The sequence below is a fragment of the Urocampus carinirostris genome, chromosome 4 (assembly GCF_059441175.1).
Source record: "Urocampus carinirostris isolate Australia breed hairy pipefish chromosome 4, RoL_Ucar_1.0, whole genome shotgun sequence".
Taxonomy (NCBI): Eukaryota; Metazoa; Chordata; class Actinopteri; order Syngnathiformes; family Syngnathidae; genus Urocampus; species Urocampus carinirostris.
Window position 1 is genome coordinate 44,445,006 of NC_142352.1, and position 21,664 is coordinate 44,466,669.

General features: G+C 38.1%; 1 protein-coding gene across 1 annotated transcript in view; it reads right to left on the reverse strand.

Annotated features, from left to right (window-relative positions):
• Positions 1 to 21,664, reverse strand: part of LOC148367660 (CUB and sushi domain-containing protein 1-like) — a 654,387-nt gene that overhangs the window by 443,750 nt on the left and 188,973 nt on the right. The window contains exon 2 of the mRNA XM_088334675.1: positions 18,878 to 19,094. Within this exon, the coding sequence (XP_088190801.1) occupies positions 18,878 to 19,094 (217 nt within the window). The remainder of the gene's footprint in view (positions 1 to 18,877; positions 19,095 to 21,664) is intronic.

Here is a 21,664-nt window from a genome sequence, read left to right on the forward strand (position 1 = left end):
GCAAAAAGCTCACCGTTGGGATATATATTTTTTAATGAGTAAAAAGAGTTAAAAATCAACTTTACATTCATTATACTGGTATCAGGTTTCCCGCAGAGAGGAGAACATCGAGTCTTTTTGGTCAGCATGCAGCGGAAAGATTTTGAGAAGTATAATAATAATTGTTTCCTAAGTATGGATTTATTTGAGTGTAAAAATCTTGTGGAACAGATATTGACTTTTACTTCAACAAAGAGAAGAAGCAAATTATATTGAGAAGATTAAACGTTCAATTATTTTGGCAATTATTTGAGGTCAGAATAATCAAATTTAATACCAAACTCAGAATGTTGTATTATTTTTGACATTTAAAACATCAGCATATTTGGAAAAATTGTAATCCTGAAGCTATGTAAACGTATGACCTAAACTACAGACGCTGCCCTACTTACAAACGAGATAGGTCCCGGATGATCGTTTGTATTTGAATTTGTTCCTTAAGTTGCTTTGTGCTATATTTTGTATGGAATGTATGTTTAAGGTTCATATAAGTATGTTTTAGGCCTGTTTAAGTAACCTGTATTGTTTTGTACTTACAAATAGACATTTCATGAAAAAATATGCTCTATAAAGATAAATAAAGATAAGTTTAACTTACTTTTGGAAGATGAAATTCAAGAGTTAGGAGACTTCCTCCTCAGTGGTAAAAAGTGGCCGAAAAAAAGTGATCCAAACATTTTCTCAACAGTATCAAGCTTTCTTATTCCACTTTCATTTCAAAGGAAACGGCTAACCTCTTATTTGCACTTTACACCAACCATAATGAACAAGATATTAAACAATAAAAATGTCAAAGTTATTAGCGTGCTGGAGATACAGTATAGAATGTTTACACACAAACTTGGTAGAGAAAGCGGATTTCTTCTTCAGGGTGGATGCTGGGTGACCTCTCACAGCGCCACACGCCAGTAGCGGCGGATAGAAGCACTACAGTACTGCCCTGTACTCGGAAAAGGTGCACACAATACAAAATCTAACTTACAGCAGTATATATATATTTCGACATCTCATTTTTTTTCGTATCTACCGTTTTTTTTTGTAAGTCGAACGGTCGTAAGTAGGGGAGCGTCTGTACTTTAAAATTCCGATGTGTGTGTGTGTGTGTGTGTGTGTGTGTGTGTGTGTGTGTGAGAGACTTATAGGCTCCAAAATGGGTGAATCGATTTTCGTGAACATTTACACAGTTGTACTTTAGGCCTCTGCAAGTGTATATACCTAAGTTTCGTGTCAAGGCATCCCGAATAAATACCAACAAAATTACGTAGTCTCATTTAGTGGGGTGTCTAACACCCAATAGTTCTGCAAGCTCACGAAGACCGGCCACCCCATGCAGCCGGATCCAATCTTCTATCCGAACCAACTGTTTGAAAGATGCATTTGCTTCTAATGCACGTTTTAACAAACAGTGGCTTGCAATGCCTTGCTGTTCTGCTCAAAGATTACAAAAATAAAAATTGACTTGTTTGCGAATCATCTTATAATTGATGAGGCCTGCATAATTTAGGAAGGATTTTAGTGTATATTCAAACATGTTTACCGAGCAAAGTGTGCTTAAAGCAAACATTTCGAGCCTCTACTTTCAGGGTGTGTGGATTTCATATTCATACATTGCAAACACCCAAAGGGTTGGGTGGGTGAAGAAGAAAATGGAGGATAAAGCCAAGCTCAGATGTTCTAAACGTGACAAGCAACCATTCAGTCAGCCAGTCAAGCAGCGTGAAGAAGAGCGCCAGGGGCGTGGTATCTAAAAGCTTGTGCACGTTACAACCTATAATGTATAGGGTTTTGAAATGCAAAGCAGAAATCAATTGCTATGCTTGACAGAGTGAATTAAATAGAGTTGAATTCAGGTTGTTCTTTTCAAGTGAATGCACTCAACAAGCTCCTCCCATGTGTTGTTTCAATCTAAAGGAGAACATGACAACAAAATGAATTAGTTTTACTCCCAAAAATAACTTATATATAAAAAATATATATATATATATATATATATATATATATATATATATATATATATATATATATATATATATATATATATATATATATATATATATATATATATATATATATATATATATATATATATATATATATATATATAAATGTAGATTTATATATAAAAGGCTCATCTAGAGGGAACTGACACAATTGTCTTATATATTTCTGTTAAATGAATCCCAAAAAGACAAAAACTTTGTGAAAGCTGGGACAAAAAAAATTGAAGAAAATAGTGCAACTGTGTCACTTTGAGTCTCCATAATTTGTATTCTTCCTTGAGCTTTGTAACACTTTTGACATCTAGTGGTCGACTATTACTCAGTGTTCATTTAAATAATATAATTAAACATTCTGTTAAAATTATACAAATAATACTTATTTTGTATATTATTAAAGTTTCCAGTAAAACAGGCAAAATGATCGTCCTGAAGAAAAAAACCTATTTCATATGTGTATTTTTTTAAAGTGTCACTGATCTGGTCACAGAGGAATAGAGGTTAGCCCGACACCAATTTGAGCCTGCGTTGGGCATAAAAGGTCGATCGTTATGTAAGGTTTCTCTCTCTCTCTCTCTCTCTCTCTCTCTCTCTCTCTCTCTCTCTCTCTCTCTCTCTCTCTCTCTCTCTCTCTTCTCTCTCTCTCTCTCTTTCTCTCTCTCTCTATCTCTCTATCTCTCTCTTTATCTATATCTTGCGCTGATTTAAAGGAAAATATATCCATGATAAGATAATATGCTAAAACAATGTATAGATGCTAAACTTAAAAACAAAATTAATTAATTAAAAAAAAAGAAAAACATATATTTATACATTAAAAAAACTATGCTGACTGTGATATGCAAAAAAAAAAGAAGTCGCTTCGTCTTAACACATACAGTAATAAACTCTTCCAATGTCAACTCCAATAACACCTTTCTCTCTCTGTCTAGTATCCACCGATCATTGTTCTTCTTCGTCTCCCTGCTTCGCTTTTAAAATGTACCGCGCAAGATTCTTAAGGACAGGGCCCATTGTTCAAACCATGGTTCAACTTGTTCAACGGACAACCTTGAAATGTTCCCATCCATCCATTATCTGCACCGCTTATGCTCAGTAGGGTCGCGGGGGGGCATGAGCCCATTCCAGCTACCTTCGGCCAGTGGGCCAGGGACATCCTCAACTGGTTGCCAGCCCAGTTGAGGAATTGTCCTGCAATTTTTATAAATACCCCGTCAATACTGAAAAATTGTAAGATAACCTCTGCTGACACAGAAATCTAAGAGTTGCAAATGTTTTTACAGACTTGTTTAACCCCAATTTAGTCACCAAAGACGGGCTTTAATTATTTTAATTCAGCCGGGCTGGATTCTACAGGCCCGATCATACCTCTACAAGGGAAGGGAACATTTTGTTGAATTGTCATCAAATTTAAAGTTAAACGTCAAGAGTAACAAAAAAAGAGCAATAATGCTTTTATTCATAATCTCAGATCAGATACACTAAGCTCCACACGCCCAACAACCCCCCCCCCCCCCCCAAAAAAAAACAATAAAAATAAAAATTAAAACAAAATGTAAGTCAAACCGCATCAAATAAACACAGACGTTGTTGACTAGATCTTTATCAAGCTGACATGATTTAATTTCATTTTGGCAAACTAATTGGCTGCCAAGTTGGCATGTTTATTCCTTGCAGAGTGGAATAAGCAATTTAATAATAATAATAATAATAATAATTTCCTTGTATTGTCATTCTGTGTAACAATGTACACAGAACGAAATGTCGATTGCACCTGACCCGTTGTAGCGAGCCGATGCAGCCGCAGCCAACAGAGGGCGCCGCCGACCACTTTTTAAGTCTTAGGAATGACTCGGCCGGGGCGCGAACCACCGACCTCCCAGTCTCAAAGCGGGCGCCTTACCATCTAGGCTACTGAGCTGGTAGGGAATTAAAATAAGGATTTGGTGTGTCAACAAAACAAGCTTGAGAAAAATTCAGCAATTCACAACTTAATTTTTATCTTGTCTGTTGATGCCATTGCAACACCCATTGCAACCTGGTCGCCCTGGAAGGGGAATTAAACCATGTGTGAGCCCTTCTAAAGGTTTCTTATTATCACCCTTAACTAAAGCGAGGGCGGTGATAATGTCTATATTTTTCTGTTTGTGTGACTGTACACCCAATAAAAGGGGGGAGGAGTTTAGATATGATCACTGTCCTTCACAGGCAGTCATGTAGGTTACCCAAGATGTGAAACATGTTGACTCAGCACTTTTTGGTTTTGGTGACTCAGCATTTTTGCGCAAAACACTGCAAGAGGCTGACAGAACAGCTGTTTTTTTAATTTCCAGTCCAGTTTCCTTTTGGTTTCTCAATGTATTCTTTGCATCTTGAGGTTAATCTTATCCGAACATTCTATATGTAGACAATTACATGTTTGGGCTGCCCGTACCACCATTTCAGATTTAAAGTCTCCACCTGGACGTCCAGCTCCGGAAAGGAAAGGAGCAGTACAGGAGGAAGTTGGAGAAAAAGCTGCAGAACAACAACATGAAGGAGGTGTGGGAAGGGATGAAAACAATTACTGGCTGCAGCACCAAGCAGGGTGTGGATGTGGATATAGATGTGGGGCGAGTCAACCAGTTGAACAACTTTTTCAACAGGTTTGACCACTCCGCCTCATCCTCACCCCTGAGTAATGCAGCTGTCCTTCCCCCTCCCCCTCTGGACACTAGCATGGAAGACATCCCCCCACTAAAAATAACTTCAGCCCAGGTGTGTGGAGAGCTGAGAAGGCTACGAACCAGCAAGGCAGCTGGTCCGGATGGAGTATCCCCCCGACTGCTGAAAGCCTGTGCGTCTGAGCTGGGAGACCCTCTACAGCGCATCTTCAACCTGAGCCTTGAACAGGGGAGGGTCCCTCAGCTGTGGAAAACATCCTGCATCATCCCAGTCCCAAAGAAATCAAGACCTGAGGAACTCAACGACTTCAGGCCGGTCGCCCTGACATCACATGTGATGAAGACCATGGAGCGGCTGCTGCTGCACCACCTGAGGCTACAGGTCCGTCACGCCATCGACCCACTGCAATTTGCTTACCAGGAGAAGGTGGGAGTGGAGGATGCTATAGTATACATGTTACACCGATCCCTCTCTCACCTGGATAGGGCGAAGGGGGCTGTGAGGATTACATTTTTGGACTTCTCCAGTGCCTTCAATACCATACAGCCTCTGCTACTGAGTAGGAAACTGACAGAGATGGGAGTTAGCTCACACCTTGTAGAATGAATTACTGACTACCTGACAGGCAGACCCCAGTATGTGAAACAGGGGGGCTGTACATCGGACACTGTGGTTAGCAGCACAGGATCCCCGCAGGGGACCGTTCTCTCTCCGTTCCTATTCACTCTTTATACATCGGACTTTAAGTACAACTCTGAGTCCTGCCATGTGCAAAAGTTTGCCGATGACACTGCGATCATGGGATGTATCAGAATCGGGCAGGAGGAGGAGTACAGGAAACTGATTCAGGACTTTGTCCGATGGAGCGACGCAAACCACCTGCACCTAAACACCACCAAGACCAGAGAGATGGTGGTGGACTTCAGGAGAACCAGAACTCACCCGATTCCTGTAACCATCAAGGGAGAATGTGTAGAATTTGTCCAGACCTACAAATACCTGGGTGTGCAGCTGGACAACAAACTGGACTGGACTGCCGACACAGAAGCTCCATATAGGAAAGGGTAAAGCCGACTTTACTTCCTCAGAAGGCTGGCCTCCTTCAACATCTGCAAAAAGCTCCTGAAAATATTCTATGAGACAGTAGTGGCAAGCGCCCTCTTCTATGCGGCAGCGTGTTGGGGAGGCAGCGTCAAGAAGAAGGATGCCTCTCGTCTCAATAAACTGGCTAGGAAAGCGAGCTCTGTTGTGGGCAAAGAGCTGGACAGCCTAACTACAGTAGCTGAGAGACGAGCACTGAAAAAGCTGAGGTCAATCATGGACAATCCATCGCATCCACTACACAGCATTATCTCCAGACAGAAGAGCAGTTTCAGCGACAGACTGCTGTCACTGTCTTGTACTACGGACAGTCTGAAGAGATCTTTTCTTCCTCATGCCATGAGGCTCTTTAACTCCACCCGGCAGAGTAAAGGCCCACATTAAACCACACCACCTACATTGGATATTACCGAATCTTACTGCAATATGTATTCTGTGTAGCACTATTTAGTTACTCTATATAACACGCTACAGTGGGCATTTGCACGTCACACTGGGTATTTGTATATTGTATTCTTTTGGCTTTATTATTGTACTGTTCTCAGCTCAGGGATGCTGCTGGAAATGTGAATTTCCCTTAGGGGATGAATAAAGTATCTATCTATCTATCTATCTATCTATCTATCTATCTATCTATCTGGATGTTATGATGGTGGTCTATGCATTTTTTTAAAATGTTTTAATTTTAATGTTCAATTTTATTTTCTAGAAATGAGGCAGCAACATGGTGACTGTGGTGCTTCTAACCTCAGCTACTCCACTTCAGTTCTCCATTATTTCATCTCTCCCCATGCTGTCTCTCAGCATTAACAGGTGTTTAGTGCGGCAGGAGGCCCGCTGACCTAAATATTCTCATCAGTCCTAGAGTTGATTCCAGCTGAATCACTTCCAAAGCAGGCCTCAGGTGACCCAGCCTGTCACTTTCATTCAGTATAACGTCACACGTTTTAGGTGTTAGCGGGTCTACTTGAATAATTTAAGGAAAAGAACGTTAAGGTCTGTGTGCTGACCAACACTTCAGTCGGGGGCCATATCCTGTCTTAAATTACTGATGCTCGCACACACTGACTATCACATCTTTGTTCATTTTGTTATATTTATTTTGGGGTAACAAACAATTCTTCAAAGTATTTAGCAAGGGTCAATTTAAAGGTTTACTTAACCAAAGCTTGGTCAGTCTGTAAACTGCAATTGCTTTCAAATGTATAACGTATGGCGCACACGAAAGTCTCGGATTTTCTTCAAATTGTGCGCTACGCCCGTGTGTGATGTAAATCTCCCGACGTAGACCAGCTCAGTGGCCTTAGCGTTGGACGCCTGCCTCGAGGATAAAAGGTCACAGGTCTGAGCCATAGCTGAGTTTTAGCTCAAAAAAGTCTCAGATTATCATCAAATGATACGCCCTATGTATAATGTGAAGCAGAAGACATAGCTGAGGACCCTATGAGGCTGTGCAGAAAGTGAAGGTGTCACTGCTAAAGGGTAAGGTGTACATATATAAGGCTATGTTCACACAGCCGATATTAACGCTCAATTCCAATTTTTGGTGAAATCCAATATTTTTGTGAGATAATCTACAGTTCTGACTTAATGTGACTTGTATGCAATCTGTGACTTTTAAGTGTCTCCTGTTCAAATATCATCATGTCCCACTTATGCAGTGGGTGTCACACAAAATGCATTGTTTGCGGAAGTACTCATGGATGCTAATGCTGTAGAGTATCTAGTGATTTGAAAGTTATTGTCTTGGTGCTTTCGTTTCAGGAAACTGTCTCATTGTTCCATCCAGCCCAGGACTACAATGGCGCACAAACTTCGAGCTGAATGTGGTAAAAATAATGGATTGTCGATGCTTGGGCTAACGTGTGTGTCATGACCGTTGTTCAAGTTTTCGCAATTGCCGGCATCATTTCAGAGAACAGTATGGAAAGTGACTCTGAAGGTGAAGAAAGTGAACCTTTTTAATGTAGATTTAGCTTAGTTGTTCTGGTCAGAAAAGGCTCGAAAGGCTCTTTTTAAAGAATTGTGTTTTTTTCTATTTGTTTTACTTTGTAATCAATTCTTAAATGAACCACAACCATATTTAGTTTTGCTTCCATTGTATTTTCTTTTTGCACACTTGTATGCTTGTTTATGTTGTTGTAACACAGCCGCAGGAGAGGGCGCCTGCTCCTTATCAGGCGATGTAGTGTGAACTAGAGAAATAGAACCAGCTACGGACACTGCCCCTTTTAACACAATGCGCCCTATGGTGGTGAAAATACAGTAAGCAAAACGTATAAAGCTAAAAGTCCAACTAAAAAATTACAATAAAGTAAGTGAAATAATCATCAGAAATTATTAAAAAAAAAGGTTTTGAAAAAAGATTAGTTGTTTTATTGGAAGCTTATTCTTTTTATACATTCCAATTTATTGAAGTATTAGTTTTAGTACAATAAAAAAATCATTTCGTATCAAAAGAATTGTTACAAAAATAAGAGAAAATGATGCATATTTTAAGTAATTTCTGACATTCTAATTTATTTCAGGTATTATTTTGTTAAAATCAAAATCATCTCATTTATCAAATGAAAATAACGTTAGAAAATAAGAAAACATGTAGCCTATTTTGAGTTTTTTTCTTAACTTACTAAAAGCTGATAGATTTAAAATAAAACCAACATTTATTTTTTGGGAATAGTTGTAAAATAAGAAATTGTATGAAGGAAATTACTTTGTTAAATTTCCTTTTGCATTGCACTAAATGAAGAAATTTTGTTGTCAACAATAATAGTTAAAATGAGCAAGATGTGTCCATTTATTTTATTTTTTGACATGGCACTTAGAAGACCTTCATAAGTGCAACCATTGCCATCATGCGTCATCAGACTAGTAGTTCTGCACACAGGTTTGATCAATTTACAAGCAAATAAATCTGGCTCCACATTGATTTCAGCCTTCTTGCATTCTTCCCGTTCTTAAAGTCATACAAAAAGATAAAAAGACACCTGCACTCATTGATCCGAGCTTTTCAAAACACTTTAAGACTCACTTGTCATTGATGCTACGGCTCTTAGAAACCTTTGATGTTGCTAGCAGAACTGATGCAAATATACATTTACTTAACAAAGGAGAGAGAGAGAGAGAGAGAGAGAGAGAGAGAGAGAGAGAGAGAGAGAGAGAGAGAGAGAGAGAGAGAGAGAGAGAGAGAGAGAGAGAGAGAGAGAGAGAGAGAGAGAGAGAGAGAGAGAGAGGTCACAGGTCTCAAACTCAGGGGCCATTTGCGGCCACCAGGATGATAGTTTGGAAAAAGAGTGCTAAAGGCACAATGGAAGAAGACAAAATACGGAGGCGCAAAGTGACAAAAATTCAACTTATAGCTTATGAAAAGAAGAACAATAAGACAAGAAATGAAGGATAAAAGAAAAAAAAGAAGAAAATAGGGAAAATGAAAAAAAAAAAAGACAAAGTTTAACTCTGGGTAAAATTGGAACAGACAGGGGGCTTTTTTCTCTTTTTCAGTCTCCATGGTTTGTATTCTTCCTTGGACTCATTTTTGCTTGCATTACACATTATAGAAACATCTAGTGGACAGATCCAAAACACTATTATTTCAAGAACAACGGAATGTTTTAAATCACTCAATGAGAGAGAACAATTGATTTGGTATTTTAAAGTTTCGCTATTTTTAACACACCGCCAGTTCTATTGTATGTATTGTTTATTCTTGAACTTTAAACCTTTACATACAAGTATAATTAGTGATTGTTTTACCACTCTCCAAACACAACAGTATTTATCTTATATTTACCAAAGGGATAAGTAAACCATATAATGTTTGTTCAAGGTTTTTTTACCCGCTCAGATTCAATAACAAATGTGGTTGTTTTCACTATTAAAGACCTGCAAAGGAGATTTCGTAGAATGCCACGGTTGTTCGTTATTGCACACTGTTCATTACTGTGTGTCAATGTTGCTCATTATTTTGATTATGCAGTTTCCTTAAGTGTCACTATTGAGCAGTCTATTTTTTGTAACCTAGGAGATTCAATAAGAATAAAGGGCTCATTGGAGGATCTTTAGAACCGGTATGAATTTGTGTATCTTCCTTGCCAGCTCATGATTCATTGGTGTATTCTTATTTTGAGTCTCTACTAAACTATTAAAGTATTACCAAGCTCAAGGATAATTTGATGAACAAACCTTTAGAATAGTTTTTCATTTCATTTTTATTTTTACGAAATTCTTGATGGTTCCGTTCATGTATAACAATAACTTTGCCCATCACGACAGGATAATTTAATATGGCATGCAATTTGGTTTATGTATATAGTATCTCATTCACATACATCCCGATCTATTTGTGGGTGTGTCTTTACATGCGTTTGTATGTGACTAATAGGTTCAGAAACGGCTAAACCAATTTGTGTAAAAAAAAAAAAAAAAATAAAAAAATTACAAAGTCTTACTCTAGGACCATGTGAGTTTCGTTTGCTAAGTTTTATATCAAGGCTGCCCCAACAAAATCGATGAAAACCTGCTTTTGTGTGGTTTATTTCCGGGGGTCTCTAATGTCTTCTGGCGGCCAAATTAGGTACTGCAGCTCCCAACCACAGATTACTCCAAGCAGCGAAATCCAAACTTTTATCAGCCTGAAACATTTTGTTAGTCAACTATAAATTAATGTATCAATTGTCTATCTAGCTGTGTTCAGGCATACTTTTCAAATCCTGTTGAACTCTTAACATAATGTGCAAACTGTTCTCAACTTTGAGATGTGCTGGTGACATGTCGAAGCAGCTTAGGGAATTATCAAAAACACAATACGACAGACGGACAAAACTGCCAAGCGCGGAGGGATTTAGTTCGACTAGCTTTAGCATCTTCCCTGTGTGTTTCCTCGTGTGAGAGTTTGAGTGTTTGGCTAGCCCCGGGTCTTTTTGTCGGCGTGCCTCAGCGCACCCCAAACATCAACCGCTTGCTCCAAACCTTCCTACCTTCCTCCCCCATCACCCTCCCTCTTCATGTCACTCTCTGCTTCCCTTGCGGTAGTCTTGGATTAGTTCCATTGCCTGGTTATCTAGTGTTGGCCTATTTTTTTACAAAAAAGCGTAGATTTTACACTGCTTTTACAGCAAATTGTTGGGGTAGTCAAAGTTTGAGTGTGCAATCCCACTTGGGAAGTCGATGACACTATATTTCTTGAACAGGTATATATGGAATTTTAATCAGACACGCAGGAAGACAATCACGTTCCCCTCACTGCTCTGTTTTAATTATGGTCTATCTTCCACGAAAAAAGACACTCCATAAGGACCACCCAAAAATGCAAGGCAATGAGAAAATCTAATTCGCACTGGTGAGTACCAATGTTCGAGGTACAGTCACATGAACACGGTAATTGCTTGTCTTAATGCAAATGATTTCCCTTACCTTAAACTCCAGAGGACGAACTATACAAACTATATTTCCTGTAGCTTGAAAGGTCTGCACTATTCTTTTATTAGAATATGTTATGGATAAGCAATGACTTTAGTCTCATGTGTTTAGGTGGAAAAAAAACAAGTTAATAATGGGCTACATGTATTTGCCAATCCGCCCTTAGGAAATGTGATAATAAATCATGTTAGCACCATCTTGTGTGATTTGGGGATTCATTTGGTTAAAATTGAGGTGTTCTCTTTATTCAGACTTTATTTGAATTAAATGTGTGCAAACTTAAAAAGTGATGTAAATCATAGGTTTCCTCTTATTTTGACGCCTACACAGGACATTACTTAATTTTGAAATATTTATACTACAAAAAGCCTCAATATTCCTTAAACTCGTTAGCGCCTTCTAACCCATACTTCTCATAAAGGAAATAAACAGACTACGCCTCGTGTCATGGTGGTTCAGGAAACATTTGATACCACTGGATATATCTACATGCAAGGAATAGTCGGATAATGTTAAGAATGTGATCAGTTTTCAGGTTTTTTAAGGCCAAATGTGTTTATGGACCAGAATATACTCTCATATGAGCTCATGAATAGAATTCTCATTCAAGTTAAACTGTTTATTTATATGCTTTTTTTTCTTCAAACCTTGGTTTTGTAGTACTGAAATTAAAGGTACATGCTGACTCTGGCTAACTCGCTACTTAGCCAGCAAAGGTTTCACTTATTTCATTCACTTGATGTCCAAATGTATCTGTTCAGATAAGTGTCCAGATATGGCCCATTATTACATTTTTACTGCCCCATGGCCTTGTCATAAAATAATAATAAGTGGGCCACGTAACAGTAATGTTGACCTCAGTAAAGGAAAAATTGTAAAAAAAACGAATGCATCATTTCATCAAAGGATGGCAGTTACACTTTGGCCACCTTGCCATTGACTTTGTGTGCGAATTTTAGCCCACTATATTGTCTACATGGCAACTGTCAACAAAAAAGGAAAGTTGACTTTGAGGGTCGCCCATGACAAGTGGAAATTGGAGTATTTTTAACTAAAATCCAAAACGACTGTGTCTGCTTAATTTACCGAGAGACTGTGGCTGTTTCCCAAAATATTATATGAAGAGGAAAACATGCCAGACGAAACATGCTGACTACAGAACGCTAACTGGAATTGAACACTGTGAAAAAGTAAGGAAACTGGAAGTAATTAATGGCACAGGAGCGCTTTTCATTAGACCCTGCGAGTCAAATGAAAATGCTACAAAGGCGATCTGAGAGGTCAAGAACACAGCAAACCTTTCATGGAGAGTGAATTTATTAAGTAGATTTCAAAGAATGTCAGGCTGAATGGTCAGCCCTCACAAATTTTCAGCCTACCAAATCTGGCTGCTTTCTGAAAAGTTTGGACACTCCCGATCTAGTCATTATATTTTGTTCTACGTGGTGTTCTGATTTGTCGGAAGGGTCTTGCCTTGAGTCTTGTCAAATCTCCTGCAGGATTCCGTCAGGACCAAAGACTTATGTGAAGTTTGTTTTTTATGAATTTGCCACTGACTTATGTTTCGGTTTTGTCATAGAGTTTTGCACCTTTGCTGTATAAATATTTGGCAGCCATTTGGATACCATTATTCCATTGTTTTTCACACAAGTACGAAATATTCAGTTTTATTTTATTCATTTTTTTAATGGTTTTTATTTTTACAAAACCTAAACACAATTGCTCCTCCAGCGATTGTTTTACGTATCTCCTTTTGTGACCTGGATGTTGATTCGAACATGGGGATTAAAAAAAAAAAAATCCCATGATTAAAATGACTTTGTTAAATTCCCTTTTGCATTGCACTAATTTTGCTAGCTTTTTGAAAGGGTCACTAATAATTACCACAAATTTGCACAAGCATACCCCATAAGCATTTTTCAGCAGTAAATCACAATTTTAAAATACCTGAAAAAAAAAAAAAAAACCTGGGTGCCCACTTAAAGATTCTCCCTCAATAATTTACACTGGGTAAGTATAAGAGATGGCAGCAGTAAAAAGTGTCTACGGTCAGCTGGATTTCACTCAAATGGATTTGATTTCCGTGGCGACAAACTGCAGAGTGCCGATGGAAAAGTAACTTTAAAACATCTTCCTCAGCATATTACAATATATTTTACATCAACAATAAAGTATTTTATCGGATTTTCGAATTTAAGGGTACTGTGCGCATAGTAAAGTTTTAACGTCAGCAAGCAGGGGGCGGAATTTGAATACGCTATTGACTGTTTTCTGCTTCAAAAACAAATAGGAAAAAAAAAAGATGTGCAGGTCGTTGCCATCTTTCATCAGCGTGAGTGGGATGGAAGAGATTTAGTGGTGCTGATGCACAGCTGGGGCCGTTGAGGAGAAGCCTCAGATGTCAGGTCTTTCCTGCGAGATTGCAAAATTTCCTTGCACAAGGTCTGGGGGCAGTTGCACGGCTGTCTGCTAGAGGAAGATATAGCCCGGTTCTTTTTTGAGAACAAAAGGAAGCTTTCATGATTCTATTGCTTTTCCACAAATTACCATGTGAATCCACAAGCCATGGTTGAGTGAAGGTGGTGCTGGGTCAATAAATAAATAAATAAATAAATAAATACCGATACCGATTCCGCAAACACACACGTTAAAGACTTCCATCATCTGTATCATGTATGGAATGTTGTGAGGACTGTGAAGCTTAACTTAATCTAGCAAGGTTAGTTTGGCGGAGTAAATCGCCAAAAGCTGGTAAAATATTCAATTTTTTTTTTTTTTGTTAATGACGTATTTAAACATGGGTAACACTAACGGGTCTATAATAAACTATTCACAACTGTTGAAATACTTGTTGTTTTAGCTTATGTCTTGAAACATAGTGTTAGTGACATACTTCCAACAAAAAAAATCTAAACCTATTGGCAAAATCTTCTGGACCTTTCTTACACCTCTAAATTTTAAATTAATTTATAGTGAGAAAATACCACTTACTTGTATATAGCATCTACCATCAGCCATAGTCAAAATATTGTTTATTTCAAGCATTATTTATTTACTTAATTATTATTGTTTCATTTTGGAATTACTGCATATAATCATATTCAAGCCAGATTCAGAACTATAAGATACAATACTGAAATAAGGGAGTCGACTCGTAGGTTTATAAAACCAAATGAACACAAAGTGGCATGAAAGGAGCATAGCCACCAATGGCCCAGGTCACGCAGTGTCCTCATCATCCCCCCTCGCCTGATCCCTTTTTCCTAGAGGCAAGATCAAAGTCCCAAGCCTAAACCCGTCCTGAATTTTGGGTCCGGTCTAAGATGTCAATCTTTACGTTCTGTTTTGGGTTGGGTCAGCCGAGGCTTTTCTGTAGCTGACATTTTTTTAAATTATCTATCCTTTATTTGTTCGAAGTTGATTTTTCTCTGTGGAGGATCCGCGCTGCGCCACATGCACGCTCGTCAGCACATGCACTCGTCAGCACATGCGTTTGCTTGCAACATCTGACAGAAAAGTCGGCGTGCGACAGCAGGGGGTTGGAATCAGTCAAAATCACCATCCCTTCCTTCTCCTCACAAATAGAATATAAAAATGTGGGTTTTATTCGGGCTCGGTCACTCAAATCAAGTTAATTGGTCGGTTCGGGCTGGATGTTCTAACGGCAATTCTTACCTCTACTTCTTTGCGCCTCGGCCGAGTCATACCTAAGACTTATAACATTGGTAAAATGGCGGCGCCCTCTGTTGGCTGCGGCTGCATCGGCTCGCTACAACGGGTCAGGTGTATCGACATTTCGTTCTGTGTACATTGTTACAAAGAATGACAATACAAAGGAAATTATTATTATTATTATTATTCCTGTTCAGATAATTGGCACCAACCCAATTGTGTTTGAGAGGAACGGCATATTATTTAATTGTGATTTAGTGTGTTTTATAGCTTTTTATAATGGATCCCAAGAAAGTTAGTGATAAGGCAAAGTGGAATACAGTAACAACAGCAATCAATTCAAAGAAGGAAATTACTGGAAAACATGGAAATGATGTATGTGTGCCATTGAAGCGCTGTTTAAAAGTACTGTAAATGATATGAAATTGTTTGATTATTATTTTTAAATAAACAAAATGTCTTGCTTTTTTTATGATTGTACAGTATGCATATAATTAATGCATAGGCATCCTAATGCTGAACTGCTTTTTAGAGAATGAGGAGAAAAAAAGGACTGAAGTAAAAAATCATCAGCTGCAAGGGACTTGTAAATTGCTCCAACGGGCCAAGCGCAAGTGAGCTGCTGGTACACTTCACTCTCCTGGTGTTTGGCCACAGCTGGACTTGACTGGAGGGTGTTGGCACAGCTGTCAACTCACCTTGTAAGAGGCCAACAAGCTATTCCACCAGCACACACAACTACACACTCTTCTGATTGTGGTTTGCTTTACACAATTCAATGCTAGAAGGGAATTAAAAAAAACATAAAGAAAAAAAAACTTCTACGTCAAGTATTTATCTTTATGACACTAGCCTAATGAAATACAGTCAGGGGAGGCAGTGTTTCTTCTGTTATCATGGAAATTTAGAATTCAAAATAAATTAGATGGTCATATAAATGGTAAATGGTCAGCATTTATACAGTATAGCGCTTTTCAAGTCAATGAAGACCTCCCGAAGCGCTTTACAATGTGCTTCACATTTACCCATTCACACACACGCACTCACACACCAATAGCGGCCATGCAGCCATGCAAGGCACCGACCTGCTTATTGGGGGCATTAGGGATTCAGTGTCTTGCCCAAGGACACTTCGACATATAACACGGATAATGACACCCTATACATTCTGTCAAAGTTCTTTCTCATTTTTGGATTTTCCTTATTGAAATCGCTGAATTTTCATATCATAATATGAATATTATTAGTACAGTTAGTATGTAATGTATTAGCAGGGTTGGGTAGGGTTACTCTAAGTGAATTACTTTCAATTACTTTTGGATTACTACAATACCAAAAATGCTAATAAAAGACAAAAGAAACTAAATATGAATAAAATTATGACTCACAACACATGGCAAGCTTTCTCTCCTGGCTTTGATCTCTTCGATCTCCGGCAAAACTAACATGAACAATTTGTCATCCACATTACCAACTACTCCATGTCTTTCGGGCAAATTTATCGCCGACGTACAAGAAAAAAATCAGAATTAGAATAATTTTCTGACGCTACTACTATAGGACCAATTGCTCGAGACCGCTCACCGCTAGCAGCAGCTCATGCCATTTAGCAGGCAATTTCTTGCCGAACACTTCTGATCCTGTGCACTTGTGTTTTTTTTTTTAAATCACATTTGTCATCTATAATGGTCCCTCACTCCTCCTGCACCTCTCTCCCTCACTCCACCACCACAACACACAGATCTCCGTTAGCAACCACCGACTTCCCTGATGGTAAGTGCTTATAACAAAATTCACATTTTATTTCGATAACAACCACGTATTTATTTTACAACTGTATTTTGATGTCCAATTACTATTTGCGTGTGTTTTAGTGAAAAAATGTTTTTATTGAAAAAATGTGTTTTATAGTTATTCAGGGTGAACATGAACATCTGTGACAACTAGCTTGTGAGATGACATGTAAGGTTTTGGTGTTGGACTTTATTGAATAAATGTCCCCGCCAAAAGGCTTATACTCCAGATAAGACTTATACAGGTTTATCCTTTCTAAATTATTAATTCTCTTGCCGGTTTGCTTTATAAGCTGTAACGATTTGTTGTCCTTAATATATGGTAAATATTTTATATACACTGGTCACTCTATAGCTTATTATTGCACACGTGGCTACTTATTTTTGTTTGACCCCAAAAGGCATTCTAATGAAAATGGTGGCGAGTGTGTGAAGTATATCTTCGCCATCATCATGATACTCTGAATAACCGGCAAGTTGATACACTCCGAGTAGGAAAATATGTGTTTTTTACATGCTCAGTAAAGTCAGCAGTCCTTTTGTCCTCCTCAGGGCAAACTACTAAATAGGTATTCTTCTCACTCAGAAACGTAATAAAGCTGCAGGATATAATGCTTTTACAAAAAAATCAAACACTGTTCCAAAAATGCACCGGCAAGCCAAAGCACAACAGTGTGTGCCTTCTTTGCTCATCCCTCCTACACACAAACTCTGTGATGAATAAGCTCCCAACAGCGGGCCAACTCTCTGGACGCTTTTCTAACGACCCTCGCTGCACCGCAACAAATCACCAAATAGCAAAGCTGCCAGTTCAGCAATGCCTTTTAACTTTTTTGGCTTTCTGGACTGATCATGGTAATAATGACAACATTGGCATATTCATTTGGCTTGTTCATCATATATTCAAACAAGGTGGCCATTTGCGAGGAATTTACCGCTATCTTATGTGAATGTGTTTCCCCACTGATTGTGTTCAAATATGTTGCTAACTAGATTTAACTTTTTCAACTAAACTAGATTTCCTGATGGAAAAACACACTACCATTTGATGTTAAAATTGATGTTGAACTTCAAAAAGGAGTTTACACAACTTCTTTATTGAGGATAATGTCATGCATCTCTGGCACAGTAGCTGATTGGTTTGCACATCCACCTCAGGTTTTGGGTACAATTCCAACCACTGACCTAACAATGCGGCACTTGTATGTCTCCCACATACCTCGGTGGGTTTTCTCTGAACTCTGGTTTCCTACCAAATTCCAAAAACATGCACAAGAGACTATTTGTTTAATCCACATTTTACTTTAGTTTGTCTGTCTCCATATACCCTGCAGCCGGCTGGCAAACAGTCCAGGGTCTTCTCTCACATTGCCTGAAGTCCACTGGGACTGACAAGCACTTTAAAAATGTTCATCCTGAAAAACATGTGTTGCCTTTCGTAAAATCAGATCATGCCACTAAAAGGCACTTGTACATCCAAACAGGTGATTGCATTTGCATATGTCGATATGACTGTAAATCAATCCATGCAATATATTATACAACGAACAACAATATGTTTTCCTTACTTCTAGTAATGTTAATCAAATCTCCATAAATGTATTCCCTGACATAAAACTAATATTTTTAAATTACAATAAAATGCGTCTAATTATAATAATAGGTATTAAATGTCTATAATATTTACAAATATAATCACAATTATTAAATAGTACTGATGTGCATACGTGCATTATTTGTAGCTGCTGTGATTAACTATTCAATTAACATAAATTACATATACAATATTTTTTTATAGATTAATTTATTTGAAGTATATGTTTGGATTATCTAAAATGTATTGGGTGTGCTGATATTCGCATCTAAAATATGGTGTGAAGTTACTCTTTCTTTATTTGAAGAAATACAAATTTTACCACTGGAAGGAATGACCACATTTGTCCTATATTGTGCTTTGCATGAGAGAGAAAAAACACCAATATTTAATACAAGAGCTTTAAGAGTATCACGTGGTTTAAATTCTAAAGGAAGTGACATTTTCCAAATAGGATGAAGCACAAAATGTGTACTGTCCATTCAGTGTCCAAAGAAAAGTTTGCTAGAGAGATATGTGATTCAACACCCTTTGTAAGGTTATCGTGACAGCGTTGACAAAAAATAATACCCCTAAAAAGAAAGATATAATATTCTAACCTCATTTTTAGGTTACCAGGTGATGGTTGTCCATCATATACAGACACCATATCAAAGTCTTCCTCCAGCGCTAGTGTGACGAAGGAGAGCTGGATCCTGTTCCGCTCCCCTGTTATTATCAGCCACGTACAGTTGGCGTAGTTGGGGTAGCCGTGAGGGAAACCGGGTGATTCTATCGTTCCGTTCAGGCCTTGGATTACACCGCCACATGATTCAGCTGGAAAAAAGAGACAATAAAAGAATACCACACTTTTAAAAATCAGGCAGTTCTTATTTAAGCTGTCATTTTTCACCTTTTATATAAATAATTTCAATAGATGTAAAGTCACATTTTACAAAGGATTTAGGAAATCATTTTCATGTCTAATTTTGTAATCCGTTTAATCCACCTCGCTACCCAACAACAAAAAACAAAACTAGATACAGGGCTCTCAAAGTCAGTGGTTTGGTAGTAGAAATACAATTATACAATATAATATGTTAGAGAACATTGTTTATGCTATATTTTTTGTCCAATTTCATGCTAACTGGAAAGCTTCACACATGAAGTGGATTGTCTTAATTGCTGTCAAAACCATCTCAAGATTAGTTTTACTTCGCAATGGATAGAATAATCAATGTATCCAAGTTAGAACTAACGCACGGGTCTAAAAACTCAATTTACTTGGGGTCTGCTGAAGCTAGGGTGCGGTTCGGCCAAATCGTGTTGTCCACAAGAAAAGCTGTGATAAAAACGTTACATTGTTCTAAAATACCTTTTTTTTCTAAAACTGGTCTCCGAAACCTCCGAAAACAATACTTGCCGACACCATCTTCTGGCTGAAATCATCATTGCAGCCTCCTTTTGCTGTGCTGGCAAGTATGTGAAGTTCTTAGACGCGATTGAACGAAATATTTCTTTTTAATCTTTTTGGGGGTTAAGTTGGCATTTGGACTTTATTTGAAACATTACTTTCCTTACTTGCACCATTTTTATTCTAGAACAAAAAAAAATGTGGACAAAATATGTAAAGGCTTTTTAACTCTGTTGGGCATTGCGAACAAATACTTAATAGAAAATATTACATTTAAAACTTTTTTAGGACACCTGAAACTACGCACCCCACCTGTAAATTCTACACAAGATGTAAAAACAAAAAGCCCATTAATATTTAAAATGAAAATAATAAATCAGTAAAAAATAAATTAAATGTGCTGCACTTACAATAAACTTTCATATTAGGGTGGGGAAACCTTAAATCAAATGGCAAACAAGCTGCAAGTGTGGCAAGATGATTTGTGTTCATGGTTTTGCATATCTCCTAACTTGATGACATTGTTCGACAGCATTATCTAAAACACATTATATTTCGAATAATTTGCTCTGTTTTGCACATCTTTTAATATGACAGTTGACTGATACGCAGTCAGTAATACAAGTTATATAACAATGCATACAATGTTGAACGATTTCTAAGAGAAGCAATTTTGCTCAAGGCACTACACCACATGTTTTATCAAGAAATACAATAAAAGCAAAGAGCTAAAATGCTATGCTGGCAACAAAGAAATCTTATAATTACCCCTTATTTCTGAGCAGTTGGGGTTCATTCAGTGGGTGTTCGACCAGTGGGGAACTGCAAATCGCTCTTATTTATTTTTATTTTTTTTTCTGTTTGCATTGCACCGTGGTCATCTCTAGTGCAGGATACAAAAATCGGAACCGGACTCCAAATTTTTAGGAGGTTATTTGCCCAGTTTTATTTTTGTTAAGTCAAGTAGTATAGGATCCAACAGGATGGATAATATTGGAATTTATTTATTTTTTTCTTTAAAGGGATTTTAGCCCACTTTTACGCAGCCTTCTGTCCTTGACTTTGACAGCTCTGCTTTAGATGGAATACATTGTGCAAGTTTAAGGATTTGAAAGATTTTTGCAAAGGAGTGAATATCCATACATGAGCTTATGAAAATACAGGCACATACCAAAACAACATACAGTACAACAACCCAATCAAGACCCCAGGGTGTGTTCAGCAGTATAACCAAAAGTTTTTCTGTGTCTCGCAAAATTCCCTCGGTCCCACAGAGACAATAACATTAGTGCGAGGAGAAGACCCAGTCAACCAAACATTTACAATCAAGTCTGCTCTAGGTTTTTTGTTCTGTTTTTTTCTGTTCTTTTAGAATTTTTTCCTTGCAGGTGCACCAGATGTTTTCAATTGCCCAAAGCAACCCAAACAGCACACAACAACAAGCAGCCATCAAGTACTACAACAGGAGCCGTACACATGCGCGCGAACATGCATCCAACCATCTGGAGCATCCTGAGTCATCCTGGATTGTTCCGTCCCGTCTTTCCAACTCAATTCACCTCTCGCTCTCAGCACTCGCTACACGCGTCTTTTATGAAATCACCATCCTTTCTGCTGTCGGACGCTAACTTGGAACAGATGGGATGAGTTGGGCTTAGCTGGAATTTGCATCACATTACATATCGCAGCGCCATGTCAAAGTAGGGCGGTGGAATGTACAGATAATGCGCCTCAACCCTTGAAAAGTCTGAAAGATTAATTATTAGCACATCTAAATTTCCTACTTTGTTCTCAAAAAGTGCTCCTAACATTGACAAATATAATATCACCCAGAGTAACTCAATAAAAAAATCTAGGTGTCACATTTGACACTAATCTCTACTTCCAGTTACACGTTAAGAAGGTTAAAAATGTTCTATTCACTAGAACATCTTTTTTACATCTTCACAACAATGCAAAAATAGTGCTGTGGAATTATCTGCCCTCTGAGATT